Source organism: Hippocampus comes, unplaced genomic scaffold, assembly GCF_001891065.2.
Source record: "Hippocampus comes isolate QL1 unplaced genomic scaffold, H_comes_QL1_v1.1 scaffold85, whole genome shotgun sequence".
NCBI classification, from domain to species: domain Eukaryota; kingdom Metazoa; phylum Chordata; class Actinopteri; order Syngnathiformes; family Syngnathidae; genus Hippocampus; species Hippocampus comes.
Window position 1 is genome coordinate 883,649 of NW_017805540.1, and position 26,970 is coordinate 910,618.

Here is a 26,970-nt window from a genome sequence, read left to right on the forward strand (position 1 = left end):
TGTCCTCATCACATTGTCTGTGTCTGCAATCCCAAAGAAACTTGTACTGTAATTCAAAAAAAAGACTTGTACAGATGCAATTTCTATTGAGCCCCAGAATTGACATGTGAACAAAAACAATTTTGTTCACATGCTGTAACTATTATGTAGGCATGAGGAACTACTTTGTAGGCATTAACTACTACTGTGCACATGGACAACTACATGGTGTGCACAAAATAGAAAGTGCACACGAAGTAGTTGTTTGTGCGCGTAAAGTAGTTGGAGCGTGCGCACGTTGTAGCCGTGGCTCCTTGCAGGTCACTTGAACAAGAAAATCGAACGCACCTTCTTTCAAAGTTGAAAAGTCGAAGGAAAGCTACATAATGGACAGGGGCAGCGTGATCAACTTTTATTTTAGGCTCGGGATGAGTTACAAGGACATCATGAAAAGCTTGCCATTGCAAAGAATCATTATCACCAAGAGACATTTCAATAGTCTGTTGAGAGCCAGCTTGCTTTACCGGCGGAGGTACGACTTGGACGCCGGGATCGATTTTATTGTTCAGCAACTGCAACGCTCTGAGAGGGATCATGGTTACTGGTGGATGTGTACGAAATGAAAACTTTTTGTCATAATATCACTACATCATGTTGGTATAAAATAAAAACGTCAGATGCAATAACGTGTGGGTTTTTCAAGGCACTGATTAGGTCGGCAAGAAGCGAGTCTGTTAAGGTGGGCTCGATTTGTTTACCCTCTTATCCAGTAAGGGATCAGCGCTACTTGATGTGCTTGCTGTAACTATTTTGTGTACATGCTGTAACTGTTTCGTGCGTACGAAGTAAGAGTTCATGCACACAAAATATAATTTAGTGTGCACAATATAGTAATTAGTGTGCACAAATTACTTATTTGTGCACACGAATTAGTAGTTTATGCACACAAAGTAATTTTTTTTCAAATGTTTTTCTTGTTTTGATATTAGTAATACTATGTATCTATCAATCTAGAAGTAACTAGCTAGCCAGCTAGCTAGCTAACCGGCTAGCTAACTGGCTAGCTCGCTACTTGTTTATTCACAGAGTGAAAATGAATAACTGTATTTTCCTGCAGTATCAGGTTGTGTCTTTTCGTGTTTTTGGTAGTGTATGTGTTTTTCTTGTTGTTCAGTCTTCTGCGTCCTGTTCTGTGACAAAACCAGAAGTGCCACAGTTCATAAGAGGCAGACTGGACACAACAGACAGGAAGTAACAACACTCCACCTTCCTGCTTCAACCATGCGAGTGCAGCAGTTTCACTTCCGTCACTTCCCCTTTCTGTTTCATCGTCGCTCTTAAAAAAAAAAAAAAAAAACTCTTATATTACGATCATGCTCATTTGATGTCCTGTACATGAACTTCACATCAGGCGGTTTGATTGTTGAAACGCTCCCTGTTTAGCCTGTGACATTCGAGACGATCACGTTTCCATTACAATAAATTGCTTTGAGACAAATGTGTGTTTAAGGCATAAGCACAGACTTGCCTTTGTTTGTCCTTTGCCCGGTTTCATTTTATGGGTGAACAACTCCAAAAAGAACAGTGTTGGTGAAATAGTTACGGAATTAAAAGTGCAAATGGGAATATTATTTCAGAATGATAAAATAGAGCATCCCTAATCTTTTGCACCCAGCTGGCGGGAGCACCTTCGGGGCAGTGCTCTGCGTATTGATTTTGTTGCTTCTCTCATCTGGTATGTTGACAGCAGGCAAATACATACAGCTAAACTAAATGACTGCTCTTCAATTTGGTTTTAGTGATTCAGCTGTCCATTGTTTACCTGAAGGGAAAGAATACCGCACTTTCACTTTATTGGATCATTGGGCTGTAGCTGCATACATTAGCAGCACACAATGTGTCTCTTATAATCAATGTGTTGGCTTTAATGTGACTTTGAGAGAAATTTTGATTGGGCATGAAGTTACACAGGTGTCGCTGACTTTCACTTTGCCGTGTCTCTACAAATGTTTGTGCTCTGGGGCTTTATATTCCCAACATTCCTCTCGAGAACGCAACGTGATAAATGGAAACTCGGTTGGCTCTACCCTGCAACTTAGTGAATTTGAAATCAATCTATTGCCAAGACGACATTCACACCTCATTTCCCCCTGCAGGTATGTGGAGATAAAAAGAAGGAATGAGTCAGTAATACAGTAACACAATATCGTAAGAGTGTTCTCCCTTTAAAAGCTAAAAGAAAATTTTAAGAAAAGGGGGCCGGCTGACTCTTTTCATACGAAATAAAGCCACTCATCCATTAACCAAAAATGGAAATACAGCATTAATAATTTACGCACCATAGATGATCAAATTGTAAATTTGCCAAGATTACGATGGTCACTTAGTTAGCAACATGAATGGGGCAAAATATTGTCAGGTATATTTCATACGGTATAGATATATTATTTCTATCGCCTTCACAGTGTCTCATTTTGGTCATTAGAGTCCAAAAGTAGAATTTGGGGGCTAATGAAACACTTTAAACAAAACACTGCACAGGCATAAATGACTTGAAAATACAATTTGCCGTTGTGTTAACAGGATGTTGAACCCGAGGGGGGTTTCTCTAACGTGATGAGAGCTGTCAGCAGTCAGGGGTGACAGGAAGTCTCACCACAGGTGTATATGGGAAATGAAATGCAAACGTGGTTTACAGAACGATGGTGACGGGGTTCAACGTTTTTTGCCGAGCTATTTATGACCCGCCGCCTCACACAACAGATGCAGACGGGACAGCATGGAAACGCTTCTTTTCTTATTTCCTCAATTTAACTTCATGGCCCAGAAGGAGGAAGCATATTTCAAAAGGCTTGATCCACAACACGGGCAAGAACCAACCATGAAGGCCGATAGCAGCAGGTTCGTGTACGACTCTAAAACTATTCTAGAAATGCAGTGGCTATTGTCAGAATCTCTTTATGGTTCAGCAATCATCTCTTCAAACAGAGACACTTTATTTTGTGCATATTATCATAATAACCGACCTGTTCAAATGCTTGAATGTGATCGAAAGTCTTGACGGCTGTCAATATCGCCGTGTTGAGTGGGTGTGTGTGTCTCATAAAGCTGCGGCATGAATCCCTTTTTGCAAGTTAAGCGATGTGCACGTATGACTCGTTTCTGAAAGCTTTGTTGATCCACACGAAAATGTAATTTATTGCGCAGTCATGTAAAACGCGTGGAAACATGTAAGCGAGGAGTCTTTCTGATTTTGGTCTTTGGGGAAATGCATACTTTTTTTTTTTTTTTTTTTGCATGCAGACAGCAAGACAAGGAGAGGACGAGCCGACCAAGTCTCACCAGGTCCGGCTCCCATGACAATGTCAGTCACCAGACCAAGACAACATCCAGCAAGTGAGGCTAATTCCAATGACTTCGCGTAACGCTAATATTTAGAGAAGCATTGATCATATTTGACCTCAGTTGTCACCTGCAAAAAGACACATGACGCTAAAACTTTGCTGCCGAGTCACTTCATCGACTGCTTCCTCATCTTTTCTCAGCATCTCAGCAGAGACGGCTCTGCAATGGAGCAACTCATTTGAAGAATTGATGAAGAATGCAGGTCAGAGTTGCGCCCCCCGATGCAAAGTTTGACTTATTCAACAATAAGAACATTATTAGTTGCGATGCATGCTTTAATGTTTGCAACTTCCTCATAACAAAATTCCCCCTTTGCACAACGTGGTTCTCAGAAAATAGGGTCCAAGAGTGTGACATGAGAGTCCAAAAATGAACTTGTTCAAAAGCTGGTCAAAATAATAGATGCTTTAAATCAAACCTTCCTGCAGTGTGCTATGAATAAATAAAGAGAGTTCACTTCGCCTTCTGTTCGCAAGGGATTGTTGAATATTGTGGTACTCCATTGATTCATATTGAACAGCAAGCACTTCACACTCGAGAAGAAAAAAAAAGACTTTTAAATTCATTATTTTTACACTTGAACAGCTTCACTACTTTCATACCAAGATATCCATTTGAGAAAAAAAAAACATTAACCAATCATACATAGAAAATTACTTCTGAATGGTGAACAGTGGCTCTCAGGTGACCCGTTGATACATTTGAGGGACACCACGCCTTTATTAACTGTTCGCCTCGCTAAATATGAAATGTCTGCAGCTGAACTGTGCGCCTTTTTAAATCCTGCTGACTCATGTGCAAGAATACACGTGAATGCAGCTAGTGTGAACCAAGACGTTGATCTATTTTATTGCACGCACGTTACCCAAAAAACTGGACACCATGCTTGACATGTAACTTACTCTGTTGTCGTAGAATGAACAAAAAGAGTTTAGGTTTTTTTTTTTTTTTTTAATGTGAAGAGGTGAACCAATTCAGCGTCCGGTTCAACTTACTAAAGTCGTTCCATTCGAAGTGTGGAGTATTTTAGAGTAGTAAATCTTTTGAGGTTACTTCGTGGACACAGAAGGTAACACGCGTATCGTCATTTTTTTTCTGAAGTTGTATTGTCACATTATGGGCGGCATTAAACAGTATTGTGTTGCATTGGAATTCTGCTGGTTTATTGGTAATATTAGATGTTTTAAACGGATGATTTTCAATGATTTAAAATGCTCTTAATTACACAGCCGTTGTTGGCATGTCACTAAAAGGAAGTGGTCGAGACGACTATTTTTCACCCCTCAAAGCGCATTTACACACAAGCGACAGCTCAGATCTCAATAATATGGGTGATTATTTTATCTCCGCAGTATGTTTGCGGAGACATCTGGCGAGTCATTGTAAAGGAAAAAAAATATTCATATTCATAACATTTTGCTGGACCTAATTTTCTGAGAACCTCTGCTGGGTTATATAATTGTTTGTGTATATTAAAGCAGTGGTCCCCAGCTTCCGGGCCACGGACTGGTACAGGACGCACAGAAAGAGAAAATAACTTCTATTACTTCCGTTTTATTTATTTCGGAATCTGAAAGATGTTTTATTTTGAAAAAATACCGGATTCTCTGTTACATCCGTCTACAGTATGTCACTCTTGACGCAGGTCAAGGCGCGCTTCTCGGTCACATGATAGGTTACCGCTAAAATGAAACCCAAAAGCTAGCAAAATGAGTTAAAAAAACAAACGTTTTGGGTGGGGGGAAAAGGCCCAACCAGGAGACAGAAGAGAAGCCTACGACGTTCAAGAAAAAAAGGCTATATTTAATAGACAATATCCGGGGTCCTACTTAAAATACGGATTTATGTCAACGGGAGATTCCCACGCACCAAGCCCACTCCGCATAATATGCGGCGATGGTGAGTCTAATTTTTCATGCAGTTTGTATTGGCGATGTATCTTATTTTGAAGGCACGTTTAAACGTTACCATAGCGACCAGAGAGCGCCGGGTGGTAAGATAGGACGTTCCTCGTGTCATGACTCGTGTTTATTATGATGTTACGAAAATACCACAGTTTTCATGCATGTCATATCATATTATTTAATTCTATTTATCCGTCACACCTTTAAGGAAAATATTGTCTGACATTAAACCGGTCCGTGGGGCAAAAAAGATTGCGGACCGCTGCATTAAAGCACAAATTACTAGCCCTTTAAATAAAGAAGTGATGGAAAGTCAATTCCTCATTCACACATCCTTTTCCTCAATGACCCAGCCCATGCAGACAGATCTCAGATATCGTCTTACTTTTCAAGTTTCTCGAGTAACGAGCTGTGTGTCCGTATTCATGTCTCCATATCAGATGGGGTGGCAACTTTCTCTCAGTTCCTCCGCACGGAGTTCAGCGAGGAAAACATAGAGTTCTGGCTGGCGTGTGAAGAATTCAAGACCTATGACTCCGAGAAAAAACTGCTGTCCAAGGCCAAACATATTTATACAGTTTTTATTGAGTCGGATGCGCCTAAAGAGGTATTTCATGCTAATTTGCTGATGGAAAAGAATGTTTATCTTTTGGCCTGTCACCGAGTGCTGTTGGAGGCTCAGAATATTCATGACATGGTGATAAAAGTATGAGGGGGATGAATTCCCAATCATTATCGGGTCAAGAAGTCGACCTCTCTGAACGCAGCAGAAGCAGTTTGGGCAGGCATCTCAACAAAGTACAACAACCTGCAAAAAGTAGCCAGTGAGAGAGAACTGCGGTTTAGAAGATTTTTTTTTTTTTTCCTTTCGCAGCGCGGATGACAATTTGACCGCGTCTGACCGATGAGAGCAGGCAGTTGGTTTGTGGCTGTGACTCTTCTCTGCAAATGTGAAGAGAGCAGCACCCACACACTTTCTGAGGAGGATGATTGTCAGTCTAAATATTTTGTAGCTTCTGCATGCGCCTGCATCAATGCTTTGTAGGAGATGAATGCACATGCGTTACTTACTATGGCTGCGCGAGGAGGCTTTTTCAGATACATAACAGACACGATTATTGGTGAGGTGACAAGAAAACTGTTTATTATAAATCCCGATTTATTGTATCTCTCCTCAGTTCTGTTTTGGGGGTTTTTCTCCGCATTTTTATTTTAAGAGCAATTTAGTCGAGATGAGACAAAAGTGCCGACTGACTGTGCTTCAAAGTGGTGAAAACGCCGACAGAGAAATATTTACGCTCATGCTATTGAGCATTCTACATTGAACTTTGCTTTTGTATTTCAACCGTCATTCATTTTGGCAGGGGGTAATCACTCAATTCAATAAAAACGAAACCAAAGAGTCTTTTCGGAATGGGCAATTTCTCAACACGAGTTTCAGAATAATATTCCCTTTTTTTTCTGCAAAGCGCTCAAGGTGAACTTTTTCAGTGTAAAATTGTTGTCATGAATATCTTAAAAAAAAGTGTTTGAAAAGTTTTCAAGTGTATCCAAATTGCCTCGCTGGTGCTTGGGGATGGTTGGGATAATGCATGCCCGTTCCACGATGTACTTGTGCTTCTTTTTTCTGTCACCTATATGCTACCGAAAAATAGCAAGTACACATACTATACGACAAGTCAAGAACTTGCACCTGTAAGCAGGCATAGCTATGAATCTATAGATACGACTGAGTTTTTATGCCTATGGCAATGTTAAGCTAATGTCCATGTGTACCTATTACATTTGATGGGACAGTTGCCCCTGCCAACATGGCCGCCGCCGTACAGCTCAGATCTCAATAATATGGGTGATTATTTTATCTCCGCAGTATGTTTGCGGAGACATCTGGCGAGTCATTGTAAAGGAAAAAAAATATTCATATTCATAACATTTTGCTGGACCTAATTTTCTGAGAACCTCTGCTGGGTTATATAATTGTTTGTGTATATTAAAGCAGTGGTCCCCAGCTTCCGGGCCACGGACTGGTACAGGACGCACAGAAAGAGAAAGTAACTTCTATTACTTCCGTTTTATTTATTTCGGAATCTGAAAGATGTTTTATTTTGAAAAAATACCGGATTCTCTGTTACATCCGTCTACAGTATGTCACTCTTGACGCAGGTCAAGGCGCGCTTCTCGGTCACATGATAGGTTACCGCTAAAATGAAACCCAAAAGCTAGCAAAATGAGTTAAAAAAACAAACGTTTTGGGTGGGGGGAAAAGGCCCAACCAGGAGACAGAAGAGAAGCCTACGACGTTCAAGAAAAAAAGGCTATATTTAATAGACAATATCCGGGGTCCTACTTAAAATACGGATTTATGTCAACGGGAGATTCCCACGCACCAAGCCCACTCCGCATAATATGCGGCGATGGTGAGTCTAATTTTTCATGCAGTTTGTATTGGCGATGTATCTTATTTTGAAGGCACGTTTAAACGTTACCATAGCGACCAGAGAGCGCCGGGTGGTAAGATAGGACGTTCCTCGTGTCATGACTCGTGTTTATTATGATGTTACGAAAATACCACAGTTTTCATGCATGTCATATCATATTATTTAATTCTATTTATCCGTCACACCTTTAAGGAAAATATTGTCTGACATTAAACCGGTCCGTGGGGCAAAAAAGATTGCGGACCGCTGCATTAAAGCACAAATTACTAGCCCTTTAAATAAAGAAGTGATGGAAAGTCAATTCCTCATTCACACATCCTTTTCCTCAATGACCCAGCCCATGCAGACAGATCTCAGATATCGTCTTACTTTTCAAGTTTCTCGAGTAACGAGCTGTGTGTCCGTATTCATGTCTCCATATCAGATGGGGTGGCAACTTTCTCTCAGTTCCTCCGCACGGAGTTCAGCGAGGAAAACATAGAGTTCTGGCTGGCGTGTGAAGAATTCAAGACCTATGACTCCGAGAAAAAACTGCTGTCCAAGGCCAAACATATTTATACAGTTTTTATTGAGTCGGATGCGCCTAAAGAGGTATTTCAGATTACTTTGCTGCTGGAAAAGAATGTTTATCTTTTGGCCTGTCACCGAGTGCTGTTGGAGGCTCAGAATATTCATGACATGGTGATAAAAGTATGAGGGGGATGAATTCCCAATCATTATCGGGTCAAGAAGTCGACCTCTCTGAACGCAGCAGAAGCAGTTTGGGCAGGCATCTCAACAAAGTACAACAACCTGCAAAAAGTAGCCAGTGAGAGAGAACTGCGGTTTAGAAGATTTTTTTTTTTTTTCCTTTCGCAGCGCGGATGACAATTTGACCGCGTCTGACCGATGAGAGCAGGCAGTTGGTTTGTGGCTGTGACTCTTCTCTGCAAATGTGAAGAGAGCAGCACCCACACACTTTCTGAGGAGGATGATTGTCAGTCTAAATATTTTGTAGCTTCTGCATGCGCCTGCATCAATGCTTTGTAGGAGATGAATGCACATGCGTTACTTACTATGGCTGCGCGAGGAGGCTTTTTCAGATACATAACAGACACGATTATTGGTGAGGTGACAAGAAAACTGTTTATTATAAATCCCGATTTATTGTATCTCTCCTCAGTTCTGTTTTGGGGGTTTTTCTCCGCATTTTTATTTTAAGAGCAATTTAGTCGAGATGAGACAAAAGTGCCGACTGACTGTGCTTCAAAGTGGTGAAAACGCCGACAGAGAAATATTTACGCTCATGCTATTGAGCATTCTACATTGAACTTTGCTTTTGTATTTCAACCGTCATTCATTTTGGCAGGGGGTAATCACTCAATTCAATAAAAACGAAACCAAAGAGTCTTTTCGGAATGGGCAATTTCTCAACACGAGTTTCAGAATAATATTCCCTTTTTTTTCTGCAAAGCGCTCAAGGTGAACTTTTTCAGTGTAAAATTGTTGTCATGAATATCTTAAAAAAAAGTGTTTGAAAAGTTTTCAAGTGTATCCAAATTGCCTCGCTGGTGCTTGGGGATGGTTGGGATAATGCATGCCCGTTCCACGATGTACTTGTGCTTCTTTTTTCTGTCACCTATATGCTACCGAAAAATAGCAAGTACACATACTATACGACAAGTCAAGAACTTGCACCTGTAAGCAGGCATAGCTATGAATCTATAGATACGACTGAGTTTTTATGCCTATGGCAATGTTAAGCTAATGTCCATGTGTACCTATTACATTTGATGGGACAGTTGCCCCTGCCAACATGGCCGCCGCTGTACATTATATCTGCGTCCGAAGCGGGCCAACCTGGTAGCATTTTCTATCTGTTGATTCCTCTCTTCTTGCAAACGTCACATAACCAAACCCATTAGACGGGTGATTTAGCTGACAGTATAGGAAATTTATAATCACCGTTTGTGAGTTGAGCCTCCAACATTTAACACGCCAACTGTAACACTTGAAAAATATGTTTGACATAATGCAATATTCAAATGTAATATGCCATTTCCAGTTACACTTGTCCGTTTTTATGTTACTCAGGTCAATATTGACTACAGCACCAAGATAGCCATCCAGACCAATTTATCACACCCCACAAGGAGCTGTTTCGAAGCGGCCCAGGTGAAAGTCTACAGCCTGATGAAAAAAGACTCCTATCCCCGATTCTTGCACTCCGACCTTTATTTACGTCTGACCAGGAGGAGAGGGCCAGGAGTCACAATGTTCCGCAGAAGGTCACGCTCCTGTATTTTCAACGAGCGAGGCGGTGGAACCGCCGAGCCTTCGCCCTGGTAGCAATAACATTTCAGACATAGCCGCTCACTCGTAAAAGCGATTATGACATCGGCGATAACCAGTGACGAGCTGTAGAATTTTAATTGCGTAATTTGTGTTTGAGATTGTAATCATCCAACGTGTCTGCGAAATGAATCATTTCCCTCTACAATCACAGTGGATTATTTGACCAATATTGGAGCCTGGCGATAAGCCATTGAGCCACACAAATAGGGGATATTTGCAGGAATATGCCATTTTAATTAGGTGTGAATGTATAGCTCTAGCCCTCATCTGTTGAGCAAATATTGCAAGCTCGAAATCCTCACCAAAAACATCGCTTGATAATAGTTCATCTCATAAATCAAGGCATAACAGGTTGATTTTTGGAAGCCGACTGATGTGCAGAACCTTGACGTGAACCAAACACTTGAGGAATTTTAGGGCCAAAGACACCAAACAGTGTAATGAAGCATTTTTGTAGCAAAAAGGCCAAGTTCCTTCCACTGCACTTGTTATTGAGATGCGCAATATGTACGCTCACCAGACACGTGATTTGATACACTTCACGCAATAGAGAAGAGCTTAAAACTGTCATGGTTCAGTTTGTGGCCAACAGGTGGCACTGTAGCGCTACGCCTGCAACTGCACACCTGTTGGTCATTGTGTCATTAGTTTATTTGTTTAAATGGACTCCCGGCACGACCACTCAGTGTCGAGTCATTGTTGCTGTGTGCACGTGTCATGTTTTGTTTTCTGTCTTGGGTTTTTTGCTACTTTGATTTTGCTGCACTTTATTTGAGTGAGTTTTTGAGTTAGTTTCTCCAGTGTATTCCTGTTTGCATTTTTGTTAAATACATTTTGGTCACTCCACCCTGCTCCTCCCTGCCTCCCTGCTTTTGGGGGCCTACTCCTCCACGTCGCAAAACGTGACAAAAACCTTTCATAACGAAGAGAATATTCAAATACCGGATTTTCCACACTATAAGGCCCACCTAAAAGCATTCCATTTTCTCAAAAGCCGACAGTGCGCCTTATAATCCGATGTGCCTCCTATATGGATCAATATTCTGGTTTCTTGTTGTAGTATTTTAAATGTTCTGTAAAGTGCTTTGTTATAGCTGAAGCGGTTGTGAAAGCTCTATATAAATAAAGCTGTATTGCATTGTATTGTATTGTATTCCCTTTAGTGTAGCTCCATCCAGTGGATGCATAACACAACCACAGCCACTACTGCAGCTTCTATGCACCTTATAATGCGGTGCGCCCTATATATGAAAACAGTTTTAAAATAGGCCATTCATTGAAGGTGTGCCTTATACTCCGAAGCGCCTTATAGTGCGGAAAATATGGTACCTTCAAATTAAGAATTGGAGGTGAATCAGTTCCAGCGAGTGCATGTGAGAACCACATTGAAAATGTGTGCAATGAATTAACATTGACATTTCAGAATATTGAATCACACTCACTTTTAAAATCTAAAACTAAGAAATCCCGACCGGAAAAATCTCTACCCTGAGCTGAGTTTTTCATAATGAATGACTTGAATATGCAAAGACTTTTTTAAAAAAATCAAACATAACGTGTGAAATATCTATAAAACGGAATTATCAAAATTTGTATGAACCTCACCAAAAGGGATTGAATTATTTATTTAGTTATGAATAGCTCAAACTGTTTATTGTATATATACAGCACAATTGTAATATATGAATATATAATTTAATTAGCATTTTAAAATCTCCTTGAATATGATGGCTGAAATAAAATTTCTTCTTCAAGCGTCATGTTCTTAAAGGCTCTCCAGTTCATCCAGCCTTGTCAGATTAGCCCCCTCTGCTGGTTATGTTTGCTCACTGCACCACATGGCACCACTGCAAGTGGACTGTAACAGAGCAAATAAATCTTTCATTTGAATGTTGCGCTTTTCGGACGTATTTTTTTCAACAATATAGAGTTCGCAATAACTGTCGTTCTCAGTTTAAGTAGTGGCTGAAGGAAAAAAAAAGTGGTGACAATATACACAATAAAGATTGTGAAACTGTGCGGAACACAGACATACGGTTGTGTCATATGACTATTTTTCCCTCCACCGTATTCTATCGCTATTAGTTCCGACTATATATACAATCTCTTTTTGCTGTGCCCTTTCATCCTTATTATGTACGCATTTGTTGCCAATTGCAAAGTGCATTGACAATACGTTGCCATTTATGTCGCTGCTCTTGTCGAAGATTGCGCCATAAAGATTGCTGCACAACAGGGCCGTTTGTTGTCCGTTCCTTTATTTTTTAAAAGCCATTTGAGAGTGCCGTGTATGGCTGCATTGCACCCGCGATGCCTGAATGTGACGGAATGTGTCCATCCGTGCTGTTCTCCACCTCTCCTGTTCCGCTGAATTCAGACATGCTGCATTGCTAGTGATTTGTCTGCCACCGGCAACAGCACCTTATGCAACTTTAATACATTTCGCATGAGTTACAAGCTCATTTGACCGTATCCTAACAAAAAATGATTCATTATTTTCTCCCTCCCGTTGTCCAACCACCTCCAAACTAATTTGAAGTGAAAAGTCTGCGTAGATGGTGACATGAGGGCATTGAAACTTCTTAATGAGAGACTTAGCACACTACATGTAGCTTACTGTATGTTTGTTTGAATTGACATAAATGCCATTATCAGTCGCAAAATAGGGATGCCGGCTATATTGCAATACTAATTTGCTTTTTGATTCAATAAAGATCTGCTGTTTGTTTCTCTTTGGACTCATTCCACATACACATTTATTACAACGCTTTGCCTCGCCGTAGCGGAACGTAAGACACTCTCAATTAAATACAGTTTTAATGAGGCGTGTCTGTGATCTTAATTGCTTGAATGACCAAATTTAAACGAGACGTATGAAAGCATCATGCATGCATATTATAGCTGGCAAAGTTGTGACGGAATGGAGCTCCCTTTTTTTCACATCACTGAAAAATTAATAGACCTTATCAACTGGCACCACGAGCCGGGAATAATTGATGTCAGTGTATAGGCGTGCGCAAGCTATGCTTTTTTTCCTCAGAAACAAATAACGGATTCATTCCAAACTGTCAGTAAGCCAATGAGATTCTCCCTCCTGCCTCATGAAGATGCTTACAGGGAGAATATACAAGTCAGTACAACATGTCTGTACTCAGAACATATTCACACACATACACACTTACACACACACACACACACACACACTGCAGCTCATTAAGCAGAGAAGCTGCGGTATCAAGGATCCTCCAGTGCCCATCGCAACTTCAGTTGCTAGAAAAGACCTGAATGGGATACTTCACAATTCCTATTAATTATGCATCAATTGCAATGTTACGGGCATTCCTATACTGCGCTTAGTGCTTTGTTTTGTTTTGGGGCTTTTCTGCTGATAGTCTGAGAACATGGGGGGAAAATAATAAATGATACGGAAACAAAAGGTGGGGGATCTGCTGCTGTGCCAAATTCATCAGCGCTAAAGATTAGTTGCCTGCTGAGACTTTCCTGGCAGATTTCTCTTCCTTTCTCGTTTTTTTTTTTTTTACAAGATTGGTGACTCAGTGTGCACTACAACCCTACGAAATCATCCACAAGTTGTGCAGAGGGAAAACAAAACATCATCAGGTGAAGAATGTGATCAAGTTTGAATACCGATACAATACATTCACTCACTCACTCTGTGTCAAGTATCCGGAATGCTTCAGGCAGAATTGGATTCCATAAACATAGCCCCAGACAATAGATTTGACAACAAATATTTATTTACATAGAACAATGAAGGACACCGGTAACAAAGAACCAGGAGAAAGGGAAAACAAACCAAAAACACTTGCAAATGGCAAGGAATGAGAAAAACATAAATCGCTTGTCAAACTCAAAGGATAAGGAGATCCAATATGCGAGAATACAAATTGAAATATAACACAATAACTACTTACATGCAATGATACTAAAACATATAAAACATTGAAAAAAACATGGAGAGAATCTATGAGGCAAAATATCAAGAAAATCTAGAAAACTAAACACTTGGAAACAGAGTCGTGAGCAAGGCTAATAATCCGACAGTTAGTTGTCGGCGTGACCTGGCTTTAAAAGCAGACAAGTAACGAGGCCAAATTAGAAACAGATGCGACTTGTGAGGGAACGCCCACTCTCCAGCTGGGGATGAGAAAACAAAGCTAACAAGACATGATCGTGACACGATGTCGTATCCGACTAAAAAAAAAAACTAAAAAAAAATTCAAACTGTTGGTGAATGTCTTGAGAACGTTTGGTGAACGTTTGCGACCTTGAACAAGCCCTGACAAGAATGCGCTTTGAAGCCTGTATCCCATTAAAATGTGAATGTTTGCGAGGGTTGGCTCAGGTAGCGAATGCGCGTTCATTCAAGGTCGCAAATGTTTGCCAAACATTCTCTAGATGTTCACAAACAGTTTTAATATTTTTGTTTTTTTGTTTTGTCGCAAGGAAATTTTGGAACATCCTCAAAATTTCCTTGCAACAAGAAAAGTACAGGCGGATATCTGGAGAATGTTTGGTGAACATTTGTGACTTTGAACGAACCATGATGAAAATGCGACATCCGCTACCTTCGCAAATACTTGCAAACGGTGAGTGAGATATGGGCTCAAGCGCACGATAGAGTCGCAAAGACATTCACCGAGAACTTTAATAGTTGCAACAACAAATAAAACGTAATAAAATTCTTTTCATGTTCTGAATTTCTTTTACAACAAGAAAAAAAATGGTTTCAACTTTCTGCAACTGCTTGCAACCTTTTAGGAACCCCGACAACAACAACAAAACAGCATTCGCTACATGAGCAGATACTGCTTCTTGCTACCATGTGTGGAAAACGAGAAGGAAATCCAGCAGAAGCAATGGAAAGAAGGTAATGAGCCATGGCCACCACCTGCAAAAGCATACTGTAAAAGGTTTTGTTTTTTTCTTCCTGGGTGTTGTCTTGGTACTAATTATCTCTCGTTTCCTCCCGTTGTCTCTCCCATATGCGCAAAAGAAAGTCCTCAGATTCACACCATTAATGCTCACAAATTGGACAGGTTGATATGTTTATTCTTCGGAACAGCGCAGTTGAGTCTTCTACTTGCTCATCTGATTGCCCCCTTAATGGCTGCACCAGACAGAACGTTTGTCCAAATACTTGATACCTTTTAAGATAGTCATTGTCACGCTCAATCTTAGATGAAATATCACTTCAATTCAGTCTCCTCTCTTTTGTGTGCCAGCCCTTTGGCAAATTCACATTTTAGGAACCAATTGCTCACCATCTCGGAGCTGTCAGCTGCTACGTGATCCACATTTTTGAGAGGTAGTGCTGACTCACAGCCTGGGACATCGGGGTGTGCAACTTAACCCAAACAAATACATCTGTACTGGAAAGATATATTTCAGTGTCTGCAGTCCATGACGTTTATCGACACTACACAACGTCTGGCTTATCGTCGGGCCCATGGCTCGTACCTTGTGAAGGCCTTAACATTTACAATAACATGTCTTCCAAACAAAGTTGATGTCTTCAGAAGGCACACAAAATTACAAATGAACTCATCCTGCCAGAAACAAAACTTTTAGTCATGATGGCCACAGCTCAGGGACTTAATGCCATCATTGAACATATGTCAGGATATTGCAGCAACTATAAGCTCTAGGCCAGACAACACTTCTGTCAGAAAAACTCAATAACGTTGGACCTATAGAGAGGTGCGCAGAGGTTCGTGTGTATAAATATTAACTACAAGCACGTTATGCTTCACCTGCAGTATGTGCTTAAGTGGTGCTCGTTGGACTGCACAGTATATGGCAATTCTCTCTAAGGTTTTACTCGTCAGGCCTCGACCGCCCAGCATGGCTTCACATAGTTTCTGCAGAAAGATGACCTGACTCCAAGTTGGCTGTGTACTAATTGCTTTCTTGAAATAAGTCATCAGATGCATGCCAATTGACTTGCTGTAAAAGGGTTCAAAATCCTAGCAGTCAACGCTGACCCTTAATGGAGTTAGAATACAAGGTGGACCAAACGTGAAAGGGGGAAAAAAAAACAAACAAACAAAACAAAAAAGAACCAAAAAAAAAAACATTTGACACAGCAAGCAGTAAGAGAGAAAACTGGCAGAAATACTGCAGAGAACTAGACTGCCCTCCTGCGTGGAATTAGGGAATTGCATCCTGTGATGCAGTCCCTGATTTTACGGCGAGGGTAACGATTCTTTGTATATGTATGAGAGCAAAAAATACTAGTTTTTAATCAAGCATTTAATGAATGGTTGTGTTTTTTCCTTGAAGCTCTGCATACTTTTATTACATTCGAAACTAGACACAATATATGGCCACCTTGTTTGCAGGCTGTGCCTTTTTTGAAAATCAAATTCCTCAAGCTGGGGATCGTACGGCCATGCAAATAAGGGCACAGCCGTGGGATTTTGACACCACCTGTTCTGATTTACATTCTTGGTCAGTGGTCAGGAAGGAGAGCGCGGGTTCAAAAAGGCTGGTTTGAGAGATTGACTGTGACGCCAGACAAGAGCAGCAGAAGAGTGAGCGACGTCATGACGATGTCACGAGAAATGAAGTCACGCTCAGTTGCCGTGCAAAGACGCGTCAGATATACAGCATCTGATCTCTTTGATCCGTTCTAAATCAAAGGATATGAAACGAGTATGTAAATTCTCATGGGAAGATGATGCCAAATTCCTCTGTGTGTACTCCGAACAGCAAAAGTAAAACAGTATCAGATTAAATATCGGACATGTTTGATTATTTGGCAATTTTGAATAAACTTCCTTGGTCAAGCTCCTGCCATCCGGAGCTTTCGGGAGAGTCCATTGAGCACAAGCACGCACGGGTCAAGAGGTGATGCGATGCAAAATCACTGTCAAACCTTTGTCTGGATCGGAGGAGCGGCAGACAAGGAGGGATAACCCCTCCTCGCAAAAAAAAAAACAAAAAACGCTTTGCATACACATTTTCATACCTTCCATTCCTGTTGGTCAGACCAATTTGGATTTGTTCAGTCACCTGTCTGCCTCATTTCCAAACAATCACAATCACATCATCAGTGTGGCAGAGTTTTGTCTTTTCTATCCCCTTGCTTTTTTGGATGAAGAGATGGCCATCAAGTGAGTTTCTGTACTTTTCATTTTTTGGGGGGCATTGAACATTTCCAGCCATTTACAGCAGCCATGTGGAAAATGACAAGACGGATTTCGCTTTCCGTAAGTGTTATTTTGCACTGCATATTCATTTTGAAAAGAAGGCTCAAGCCGAGTGTTTGCAGGTTCTTTTCCACTTTTCCAGTGAATAAATGTCATCTAACCGTGCTTGTGACGAATCTCCACGCTCTTTTCAAGGGGAGATTATGCTGCTTTCTCAAGGACCCGTTGGAGGACGTCGACGCTTGGAGCGAGTCGGTGGACAATGTCCTCACTTGTAAAAGTGAGTGCCTCTCTCGCTTCTGATGAAGACGTTCTCCCTCTCATCCAGGTTTTTGCTTTGCAGACGGTCAGTTAGCTTTCCGGGAGTCCTTGCAGTCGGAGCACAGCGAGGAGAACCTCCTGTTTTGGCTTGCATGTGAGGAGTATAAAAAAATTAAGAATGTCCCAGAGATGATCTCTTCTGCCAACAGGATCTACTCTGAGTTTGTTCAAACAGAAGCACCCAAACAGGTACATGATGATGATGATGACAATGAGCATGATTTAGTTAGTAAGTCTGCGGCTTCCTCCCCCCCCCCCCCCACAACAAAAAAAAAAAAAATGAACGCAAGAGGACTCTAAAATGTTTGTTAAGTCAATTGAAGTCAATTTTATATTTATATTGCACTGGCTTGTGAATATTGTCAGCTGGGATAGGCTCAAACTCACCCTAATGCGAACAAGCACTGTCAAAAAAGGACGAATGGAAAATATGGATTACAGTGCATGGTAACTATAAATAAAGTGTCCATCCATCTATTCATTTTTTTAATCCACTTATCCTCATAATGGTCGCAGGCGTGCTGGAGCCTATCCCGCCTGTCTTCTGGCAATACACCCTGAACTGGTTGCCAGCCAATTGCAGGGCGGGCGCACGTAGACGAACAACCATTCACGTTCAGACTCACAAACCGGAGTACCCGGAAAAAACCCACACAGGCACGGGGAGAACATGCAAACTCCACACAGGGAGGCCGGAATCCAACCCTGCACCTCTGCACTGTGAGGCAGATTTTCTAATCAGTCGATCACCGTGCCGTCGAGTAACTAAAATGGAATTATTATGTTTTAATTTGCCCGACATTGTCACAAACAGGAAAGCAGTGACATTCACTGCTTGTGGCCAGGGCCAAAAAAGGAAGATTGATTGATTGTGATTTTCTCAAACATGCAGTGCATTAACAAATAAGAACATCCATCCATCTTCTTTCTAATTCGATTATTTATAAATTATTTTCTCAGCCGCCCTTTGTACCGGTCTAGCACCACTTTAGCCTCAGGGGGGGAAAAACATCCTGGAGTTATCCATGTTGCTTCGTATAAAGTATGAAGGTCCTGTGTCAAAAGCCATAAGGAAGACAAATGTGATGATGATTCTACGGGCCCATGACTGACAGGGGCAAAACAAACACCAAATCACAATTTCCCTATTTGAGTCAAAACGGTCATAGTCTGTTGTCGTCAGAGAGGAATGTGCGAATGGCATTTCCCCGTCTCCCTATGTCTGACGTATCTACGTGGAGAGTGCACAGCATGCGTGAAAGCCATAGACGTGCTACATTCGAGCAGATGCTTCAAGGAGTCGCATAGCTGTTGGCCAGCTAACGCCATCCTAGCAAAAAGGGAGTTTGCAAATTTGCAAATTTACACCAAGCTATCTTAGCACAAAGCTTAGATGAGGCTTGTAGAACACAACGTAGATGGTTTTGAAACGGGACCAATGAGAAAAAACGTCCAGTCCGCCCTTGGCCAGGGTAAGGCGTGGTATCCAGGAGAGTAAAGTAAGCCTTCCATTCCTGTTGGTCAGACCAATTTGGATTTGTTCAGTCACCTGTCTGCCTCATTTCCAAACAATCACAATCACATCATCAGTGTGGCAGAGTTTTGTCTTTTCTATCCCCTTGCTTTTTTGGATGAAGAGATGGCCATCAAGTGAGTTTCTGTACTTTTCATTTTTTGGGGGGCATTGAACATTTCCAGCCATTTACAGCAGCCATGTGGAAAATGACAAGACGGATTTCGCTTTCCGTAAGTGTTATTTTGCACTGCATATTCATTTTGAAAAGAAGGCTCAAGCCGAGTGTTTGCAGGTTCTTTTCCACTTTTCCAGTGAATAAATGTCATCTAACCGTGCTTGTGACGAATCTCCACGCTCTTTTCAAGGGGAGATTATGCTGCTTTCTCAAGGACCCGTTGGAGGACGTCGACGCTTGGAGCGAGTCGGTGGACAATGTCCTCACTTGTAAAAGTGAGTGCCTCTCTCGCTTCTGATGAAGACGTTCTCCCTCTCATCCAGGTTTTTGCTTTGCAGACGGTCAGTTAGCTTTCCGGGAGTCCTTGCAGTCGGAGCACAGCGAGGAGAACCTCCTGTTTTGGCTTGCATGTGAGGAGTATAAAAAAATTAAGAATGTCCCAGAGATGATCTCTTCTGCCAACAGGATCTACTCTGAGTTTGTTCAAACAGAAGCACCCAAACAGGTACATGATGATGATGATGACAATGAGCATGATTTAGTTAGTAAGTCTGCGGCTTCCTCCCCCCCCCCCCCCACAACAAAAAAAAAATATTGAGGACTCTAAAATGTTTGTTAAGTCAATTGAAGTCAATTTTATATTTATATTGCACTGGCTTGTGAATATTGTCAGCTGGGATAGGCTCAAACTCACCCTAATGCGAACAAGCACTGTCAAAAAAGGACGAATGGAAAATATGGATTACAGTGCATGGTAACTATAAATAAAGTGTCCATCCATCTATTCATTTTTTTAATCCACTTATCCTCATAATGGTCGCAGGCGTGCTGGAGCCTATCCCGCCTGTCTTCTGGCAATACACCCTGAACTGGTTGCCAGCCAATTGCAGGGCGGGCGCACGTAGACGAACAACCATTCACGTTCAGACTCACAAACCGGAGTACCCGGAAAAAACCCACACAGGCACGGGGAGAACATGCAAACTCCACACAGGGAGGCCGGAATCCAACCCTGCACCTCTGCACTGTGAGGCAGATTTTCTAATCAGTCGATCACCGTGCCGTCGAGTAAATAAAATGGAATTATTATGTTTTAATTTGCCCGACATTGTCACAAACAGGAAAGCAGTGACATTCACTGCTTGTGGCCAGGGCCAAAAAAGGAAGATTGATTGATTGTGATTTTCTCAAACATGCAGTGCATTAACAAATAAGAACATCCATCCATCTTCTTTCTAATTCGATTATTTATAAATTATTTTCTCAGCCGCCCTTTGTACCGGTCTAGCACCACTTTAGCCTCAGGGGGGAAAAAAAATCCTGGAGTTGTCCATGTTGCTTCGTATCAAGTATGAAGGTCCTGTGTCAAAAGCCATAAGGAAGACAAATGTGATGATGATTCTACGGGCCCATGACTGACAGGGGCAAAACAAACACCAAATCACAATTTCCCTATTTGAGTCAAAACGGTCATAGTCTGTTGTCGTCAGAGAGGAATGTGCGAATGGCATTTCCCCGTCTCCCTATGTCTGACGTATCTACGTGGAGAGTGCACAGCATGCGTGAAAGCCATAGACGTGCTACATTCGAGCAGATGCTTCAAGGAGTCGCATAGCTGTTGGCCAGCTAACGCCATCCTAGCAAAAAGGGAGTTTGCAAATTTGCAAATTTACACCAAGCTATCTTAGCACAAAGCTTAGATGAGGCTTGTAGAACACAACGTAGATGGTTTTGAAACGGGACCAATGAGAAAAAACGTCCAGTCCGCCCTTGGCCAGGGTAAGGCGTGGTATCCAGGAGAGTAAAGTAAGTTATTTTAAACTAAAAAGGAAAACCTTTCCATATGCTACGTCAATGCGCCGGTCAAGGCTGCACTTTGCTATATTTGAATGATATACTGGAAGTTAATATGGCTTTTTAGGCATACAATGAAGGTAAAGCACTACATAGTCTTGAGTATGTACTCCATTTACCATTTTGGCCCAGGTGGATGTTTCATTTGTTGGATTATGACATGTTTTTGGGTCGGTGTAGAATGAGTAACCGATTCCAGTTGATTGAGTCATTCGGTCGCTAATATCAATAGGAATAGCGAATGGAGATTTTGGGTGCAGTATGTCATAAATAAATGATCAGTCGCTTGACGTCCGCAAGACTATAGAAGGGGTGGCCTCCACCGTGCTAGCACTTCCTGGACAAGCCACCGTTGCCCCTACAGATCCAGCATAACCTTGTCGTTCTTTTTCTGAATGTTTATGCCTGTTAAGTATTACTGCACGATCATGCAAGATGTCTTCCCCTTTACCAGAAACATACAGTGCAAGTTGAAAGAGCCATTGCTTTAAGATGCCTTTGTCCAATATGGTTTCATTTCAGATCAACATCGATTGTGTTACCCGGGAAAAAATTACAAATAACATCTCTCAGCCGACGTTGACTTCGTTCGACACGGCTCAGAGGCTCATCTACTCTCTGATGGCCAGAGATTGCTACCCACGCTTCCTCAAGTCTGACATCTATCAAGGACTTCTGAGGAAAACCGACTTAAGGTGACTCTTTTAAAGCCGGCAGACCCGCAGACATGCAAAATCGCTCTCACCTTGTTCTGTAGTACGACTACGTGTGATTTCACTGGATGTCTGGATTCTGCCCTGCAACGCAGTTCCACGTGTTCTCAACCTGTGTGATTCAGTAGACGCTCGCAGCCCGAGGCAATTTTCAGCTTGTATTATACTATCTCTTTTATTTATGAAGGTAATATAATTTTTTTTAAGTATTTGAAGAGATTGTGAGCTAAGATTTCTTTACTCTGCCCACTCCACTATCATAAGGACTCCCCTGAAGTATTATCGACATTATTCAATTCAATACAAAAATAAAATATGCTCCAACACATTTTGACTTTTGAAACTTGGTACAAACTTTTGATGTGTTACGAATTAAAAGTGGAACTCATGAAATGAAAAGAATGATATTTCATTCGGGTAAACCATTAGATGACCCCAGATCAACCCTGCTTTACCTCATTCCCTGCCAGCCATTTCCAGGAATCCGAACCACGAGAGTGCCATCCAGTTTAGAGCATTCTGGCAGATTTTTCAAGACCCACACAGTATTGTGCTCTATGATTATTTATACGCCGAATCTACCCAATGACTGACTCTTTACTTTCAATGGAAAAACAATTAAATTGCGAACTCATCAGAATTCAATTAAAACATGAAGCGCCAAGAACGATTTTTTTTTTTTAACCTCAATCATTGTGGGTGGTGGGTTGATGCTTTCCCTCTAAATTTCAAGCGCTTCTAGTGCAGCAGTGAGGCAGACACGCCAGTAGAGGGTAGTAGTGCGAGATTTTAGATTTAAAATCGGTTCTGTTTGCCAACTGATTAAAGAGTCGATACCTTGTCGTACGGCAGCACTCAACAACGGCTTCTGAAACATACATTCGAACAGGGAACATATATGCATAGAATTCACATACAACGTATTGTGATATTTTGGCAAAAGTATATTTGTAAAAAATGGGGGTTGGGGGGGCACAATAATTATTTTGAAAATCTGACGAGGATGACCAGGTGTTTCCGGGGAACAGCCACTCACGGCTGAAGTGCCTTTCTGATGAGTTCGCAAAGTAATTGTTTTTCCATTGAAAGTAAATAGCCAGTCGTTGGGTAGATTCGGTGTATAAATAATCATAGAGCACAGTATTGGGTGGGTCTTGAAAAATCTGTCAAAATGCTCTAAACTGGATGGCATTCTATTGGTTCGGATTACTGAAAATGGCTGCAAGTGAATGAGGTAAAAGTAGGGTTGAACTTGGGTCATCTAATGTTTTACCCTAATGAACGAGGTCACCAAAATATTTTTGATACATTGCAAGCTCAATACCATTATTAACCCCAACCACAATAATAAAGATTCATTTAAGCCCTGATTGTCATTGAAAGCTGAGAAGCCACAATCTTCGTAAAGGATGTGATTTGGACCGTATTAGATTTGTTGGCCGCATGAATAAGACCCAGGTGTGTATTCCAGTTCCCGCAGAGGACTGAGGTCTGCAAATGAACACCTGCATGGCAACCGAGTTCTTTACGTTACATAACAAGGAGGAATATGACCCACTTCCTTATCAACAGTGTGTTTAGCTTAAATCATCACCAAAGGGAAATTTACTTTTACAGACAGTTCTGTTTGGTTTCTTCTTTTTGATCATGTGCAGGTCCTGTTTTTATTTCATAGTTCCCATTGCTAATGCAAATGAAAACTATACTGCATTTCAACGATTGTACGGCTCAGACCCTTGCGATGAAGAAGTGCGACAATATTTTTGTGAACAAATGCAATAAAGAAGTATAAACTCAAAGAATATATCATGTCTGAAAGATTCCAATCTCTTTTGTCTTTGGTCTGAGACTGAAAGATGCCACCTTGCATGTTTTTTTCTTCGTAGTTGTTACACCTTTTGTTGTGTTACTACTTTGCAATTCTCCAGAATTTGCTGACAGTGTGATAGACGCTTCCTAACACTTTTCAGACATTTATCAGATGATCTACTTCCTCTAGTAATGAATTCTCTGTTAGAATTAAACTCTGTATAGCAGTTCACCACTTTTTTTTAACAAAAAAATCATCATCCACACTGATGAGAATAGTGTACAGACAGCGTAAAACCAAAGCTTAGTGATGAGGAGGAAGTAAGTGTCACAAGAAAAATGATACGGCCGAGTGACAGCGACATTTTAAATGTAGGAAGTGCAATTTTTAAAATAGTCTTACATAAGTTTGTATCAGAACAACTGATCAATGCGTGCATTCCATCCCGTACTGACGTCTGTTTCTGTCAACAATCTAACAAACACTGACCACAGCACAAACCACCGATGGATGACTTGGTATTTGTTCAGAAGATGAGCTTTCTTGCTTTCGGTTAGGATGCAAGGCATCAAATATAGTATAATTATTTTGTTTTGATACTTTATTGTAGCATTTGCCCACATCACTTTTCTCTTTCGTGACACAAAGCAGATTTTGCTTATTTTCTGAAATGTACGCACAAAGGCAAGATTGTACCGTTAAAGAAGAAAAAAAACACATTTTCCAACAATTGCTTTTTTTTCTCCTTTTTATGAGGTTTGTCATTCGGGGGCCCAAGAAAAACCCTCTCATGGGGCCCTTCATTTTTGTGCTGCCATCGATCCATCTGTTTTCCGATCCGCTTTATACTCACAAGGGGTGCGGGGTGTGCTGGACCCTATCCCAGTTGTCTTCGGGCAGTAGGCGGGGGACACCCTGAACCGGTTGCCAGCCAATCGCAGGGCACACAAAGACGAACAACCATCCGCGCTCACATTCATACCTCGGGACAATTTTGAGTGTTCATCAGCCTGCTATGCGTGTTTTTGGAATGTGGAAGGAAACCGGAGTACCCGGAGAAAACCCACACAGGCACGGGGAGAACATGCAAACCCCACACAGGGAGGTTGGAGCTGGAATCGAATCCGGTACCTCAGCACTGTGAGGTTGACACACTAACCACTGGCCCACCGGGCCGCCTATTTTTATGCTGCCCCAAATTTAAATATTAATGTTTGTGTAATCAACTGAAAAGCTTGAATGGAAGAAAATTCTCCTATTTCTTCAGATAGACAAAGTGGAGAGCCCAAACATGGGTGTTAGAGTTGCCAATATTTCTACTCAAGTAAGAATGATGTTACTTTAGAAAAATATGAGTCTGGTAAATGTAAAAAGTACAGTAATCCCTTGTTTATCGCGGTTAATGGGGACCAAAATCACCCGCGATAAATTAAAATCCACGAAGTAGCGATCCCCACCCCCTCCATATAGGTACATGTACATAATATTTATAAGGCCAAATTTAATGGTATACATGCATGTAGAAGTAAATTTTGAGGTAATTAACATGACTTAATGCTGTATACTAACAGATTTAAACATGTATAAGTTAGGTTAGTTTATGAATAACAAAATACAGTAAACATATACATGTAGTACATGTTGCTCTGTGTGACTCGCTGTTGTTTTGCTGACTTTCGCTGCTTCTCGTGGACGTTTTATGGACTTTTGACGGATTAAAAAAAATATTATGAATATGTTTGAAAAAATCCGGCGATGCACTGAAGCCGCGATAAACGAACCGCGAAATAGCGAAGGATCACTGTAGTCCATGAATAAGAAGTAAATACATTCTCAGTGGAGAAACTACATGTACTGAGTAACCGGTCAGTTATTTAAATCACAGCATGAGCATGAACGACAAATTGCCCAAGATTGTCACTTGAAGTAAAACTATATTTTAATTAAATGATTAGAGTAAATTTTGCTACCCCACCACCACCACCACCGCCGCCTCCGCCAAGAATGTCTTAAATCAGCTTTCTTTGTTTACAGAGATAACAATAACTTGTTTTCTTGTAGTCTGTAAGGTAAACACGGTTTGAATGTGAGGACAGTGGTGCGCTGCCTCTTCTGCAAACAACCGTTTCCAATCTTCTTTTCCTGGCCTTGAGTTACAGACATGTATGGAATCCAACTGAATAAAAAATATTTCTCTCCTATATACAGAAATTACTTTTACTTGAGATTTTAAATAAACAGGATCTAACCTTCTGGGGTTTGGAACTGCATTTATTTTGTAAACATTGTTGTACATTTGTGAAAGCTACTTGGCTGAAAACAACATCATCGTTGAGGGAAGCACTTGACCTGACCTCCACCAAGGCCAAACAATCCTAAACACAAAGTTCAGGATGATACTTTTCTATTCCAGCCTTGTAAGTTTATCTCCACCCGGTGGATCGGGTTCGTTACCTGGCCCCGATTCAAGTGGGCATTATCAGAGTACAATGAAAACAAATGACAGTTTCCAAGCCTTCTCATCCTCACTTTTATTTTTAAAGCAAATTTCATACATTGAAAAAAAAAAGGCGTGTTGAATTTACTCGATTTAATTTGTCAAGTGGCCTCACAAAATAAAATTACCCGGATGCAGATACATTTTTTAAAATATTTCATTCAACCACTTGACGAAATAAATTCAGCCAAAACATTTTTCAGTGTACAAAGAACACAAGGCAACTCTCTGTGCTTCACACAATGAGAGTCAACAACTACATGCATTTACAAACGCAATGGTTAACATCATTCAGAAGCAAATCTGAGAAAACAATAGTAACTAACAAAAATTACCAGAATGTACTTTGATGCCATTTAAACACAATAACAGAAAACCTTTTCTAAAATAACATGAAAATATGATTTTTAATTATTTATCCATCCATCCATTTTTCCGATCTGCTTTGTCCTCACAAGGGACGCGGGGCGTGCTGGAGCCCATCCCAGCTGTCTTTGGGTAGTAGATGGACTACACCGTGCTCTTATGAGGAAGTCCAGTCAGAAGACTAATCAAGTCTACTGGAGATGAAAGTATGGCAAGCAGGTTTCTCCTGGTTTGCTTGGAGCCTGCAACCCTTTTTTTTTTTCTGGATATGTTTTTCTGCTTGTAAAAGGCAATTTTAGAGATTGATTTGATATGATTGCTAAAAGTTAACTCAGAGTTTATCATCACCTAAAGACTTCTGACTTGGTCTTTGATATCTAATGACGGTGTCATCAGGTGTTTTCTAACAGCAATCATCTTTTTTCTTGATTGCCGAAAATAATAACCTTAATTTTGTTTTGCTTAAGCTGAAGGAAATTTAGGTTC

At 41.0% G+C, this 26,970-nt stretch overlaps 2 protein-coding genes and 2 long non-coding RNA genes across 5 annotated transcripts; all 4 read left to right on the top strand.

Annotated features, from left to right (window-relative positions):
* Positions 1-2,631: 2,631 nt before the first annotated feature.
* Positions 2,632-10,205, top strand: LOC109521364 (regulator of G-protein signaling 21-like). The gene is made up of 5 exons (XM_019879199.1): positions 2,632-2,880; positions 3,283-3,375; positions 3,525-3,586; positions 5,729-5,895; positions 9,800-10,205. Exons 1-5 carry the CDS (start codon positions 2,759-2,761, stop codon positions 10,052-10,054), a joined length of 699 nt encoding a protein of 232 aa, XP_019734758.1. The 5' UTR covers positions 2,632-2,758; the 3' UTR covers positions 10,055-10,205.
* Positions 5,902-6,947, top strand: LOC109521365 (uncharacterized). Its single transcript, XR_002169339.1, has 2 exons — positions 5,902-6,086; positions 6,163-6,947. It is a non-coding gene; the product is annotated as an uncharacterized LOC109521365 (long non-coding RNA).
* A 1,103-nt stretch (positions 10,206-11,308) lies between the features above and the next one.
* LOC109521136 (uncharacterized) lies at positions 11,309-17,512 on the top strand. The gene is made up of 3 exons (XR_002169294.1): positions 11,309-13,681; positions 14,843-14,951; positions 17,428-17,512. It is a non-coding gene; the product is annotated as an uncharacterized LOC109521136 (long non-coding RNA).
* A 1,552-nt stretch (positions 17,513-19,064) lies between these two features.
* On the top strand, positions 19,065-23,615 carry LOC109521148 (regulator of G-protein signaling 21-like). Of its 2 annotated transcripts, XM_019878809.1 has the most exons (5): positions 19,065-19,299; positions 19,435-19,519; positions 19,583-19,749; positions 19,927-19,998; positions 21,621-23,615. In XM_019878809.1, the coding sequence occupies exons 1-5, from the start codon at positions 19,267-19,269 to the stop codon at positions 21,795-21,797; spliced, it is 534 nt and encodes a 177-aa protein (XP_019734368.1). In that variant the 5' UTR covers positions 19,065-19,266; the 3' UTR covers positions 21,798-23,615. The 2 variants fall into 2 exon arrangements, with proteins under 2 accessions (XP_019734368.1, XP_019734369.1); XM_019878810.1 differs by lacking the exon at positions 19,927-19,998.
* The last annotated feature ends 3,355 nt before the right edge of the window (positions 23,616-26,970 follow it).

What these genes read in the sequence shown, in the direction of transcription:
- LOC109521364 (XM_019879199.1), top strand. Translation starts at nt 2,759, where the DNA reads ATGGAAACGCTTCTTTTCTTATTTCCTCAATTTAACTTCATGGCCCAG. An exon ending in ATGAAGGCCGATAGCAGCAG is followed by an intron (nt 2,881 to 3,282) that starts GTTCGTGTACGA and finishes TTTTGCATGCAG; the next exon opens with ACAGCAAGACAAGGAGAGGA. An exon ending in AGTCGGATGCGCCTAAAGAG is followed by an intron (nt 5,896 to 9,799) that starts GTATTTCATGCT and finishes TATGTTACTCAG; the next exon opens with GTCAATATTGACTACAGCAC.
- LOC109521148 (XM_019878809.1), top strand. Translation starts at nt 19,267, where the DNA reads ATGTGGAAAATGACAAGACGGATTTCGCTTTCC. An exon ending in CAAGACGGATTTCGCTTTCC is followed by an intron (nt 19,300 to 19,434) that starts GTAAGTGTTATT and finishes GCTCTTTTCAAG; the next exon opens with GGGAGATTATGCTGCTTTCT. An exon ending in AAACAGAAGCACCCAAACAG is followed by an intron (nt 19,750 to 19,926) that starts GTACATGATGAT and finishes CAGCTGGGATAG; the next exon opens with GCTCAAACTCACCCTAATGC.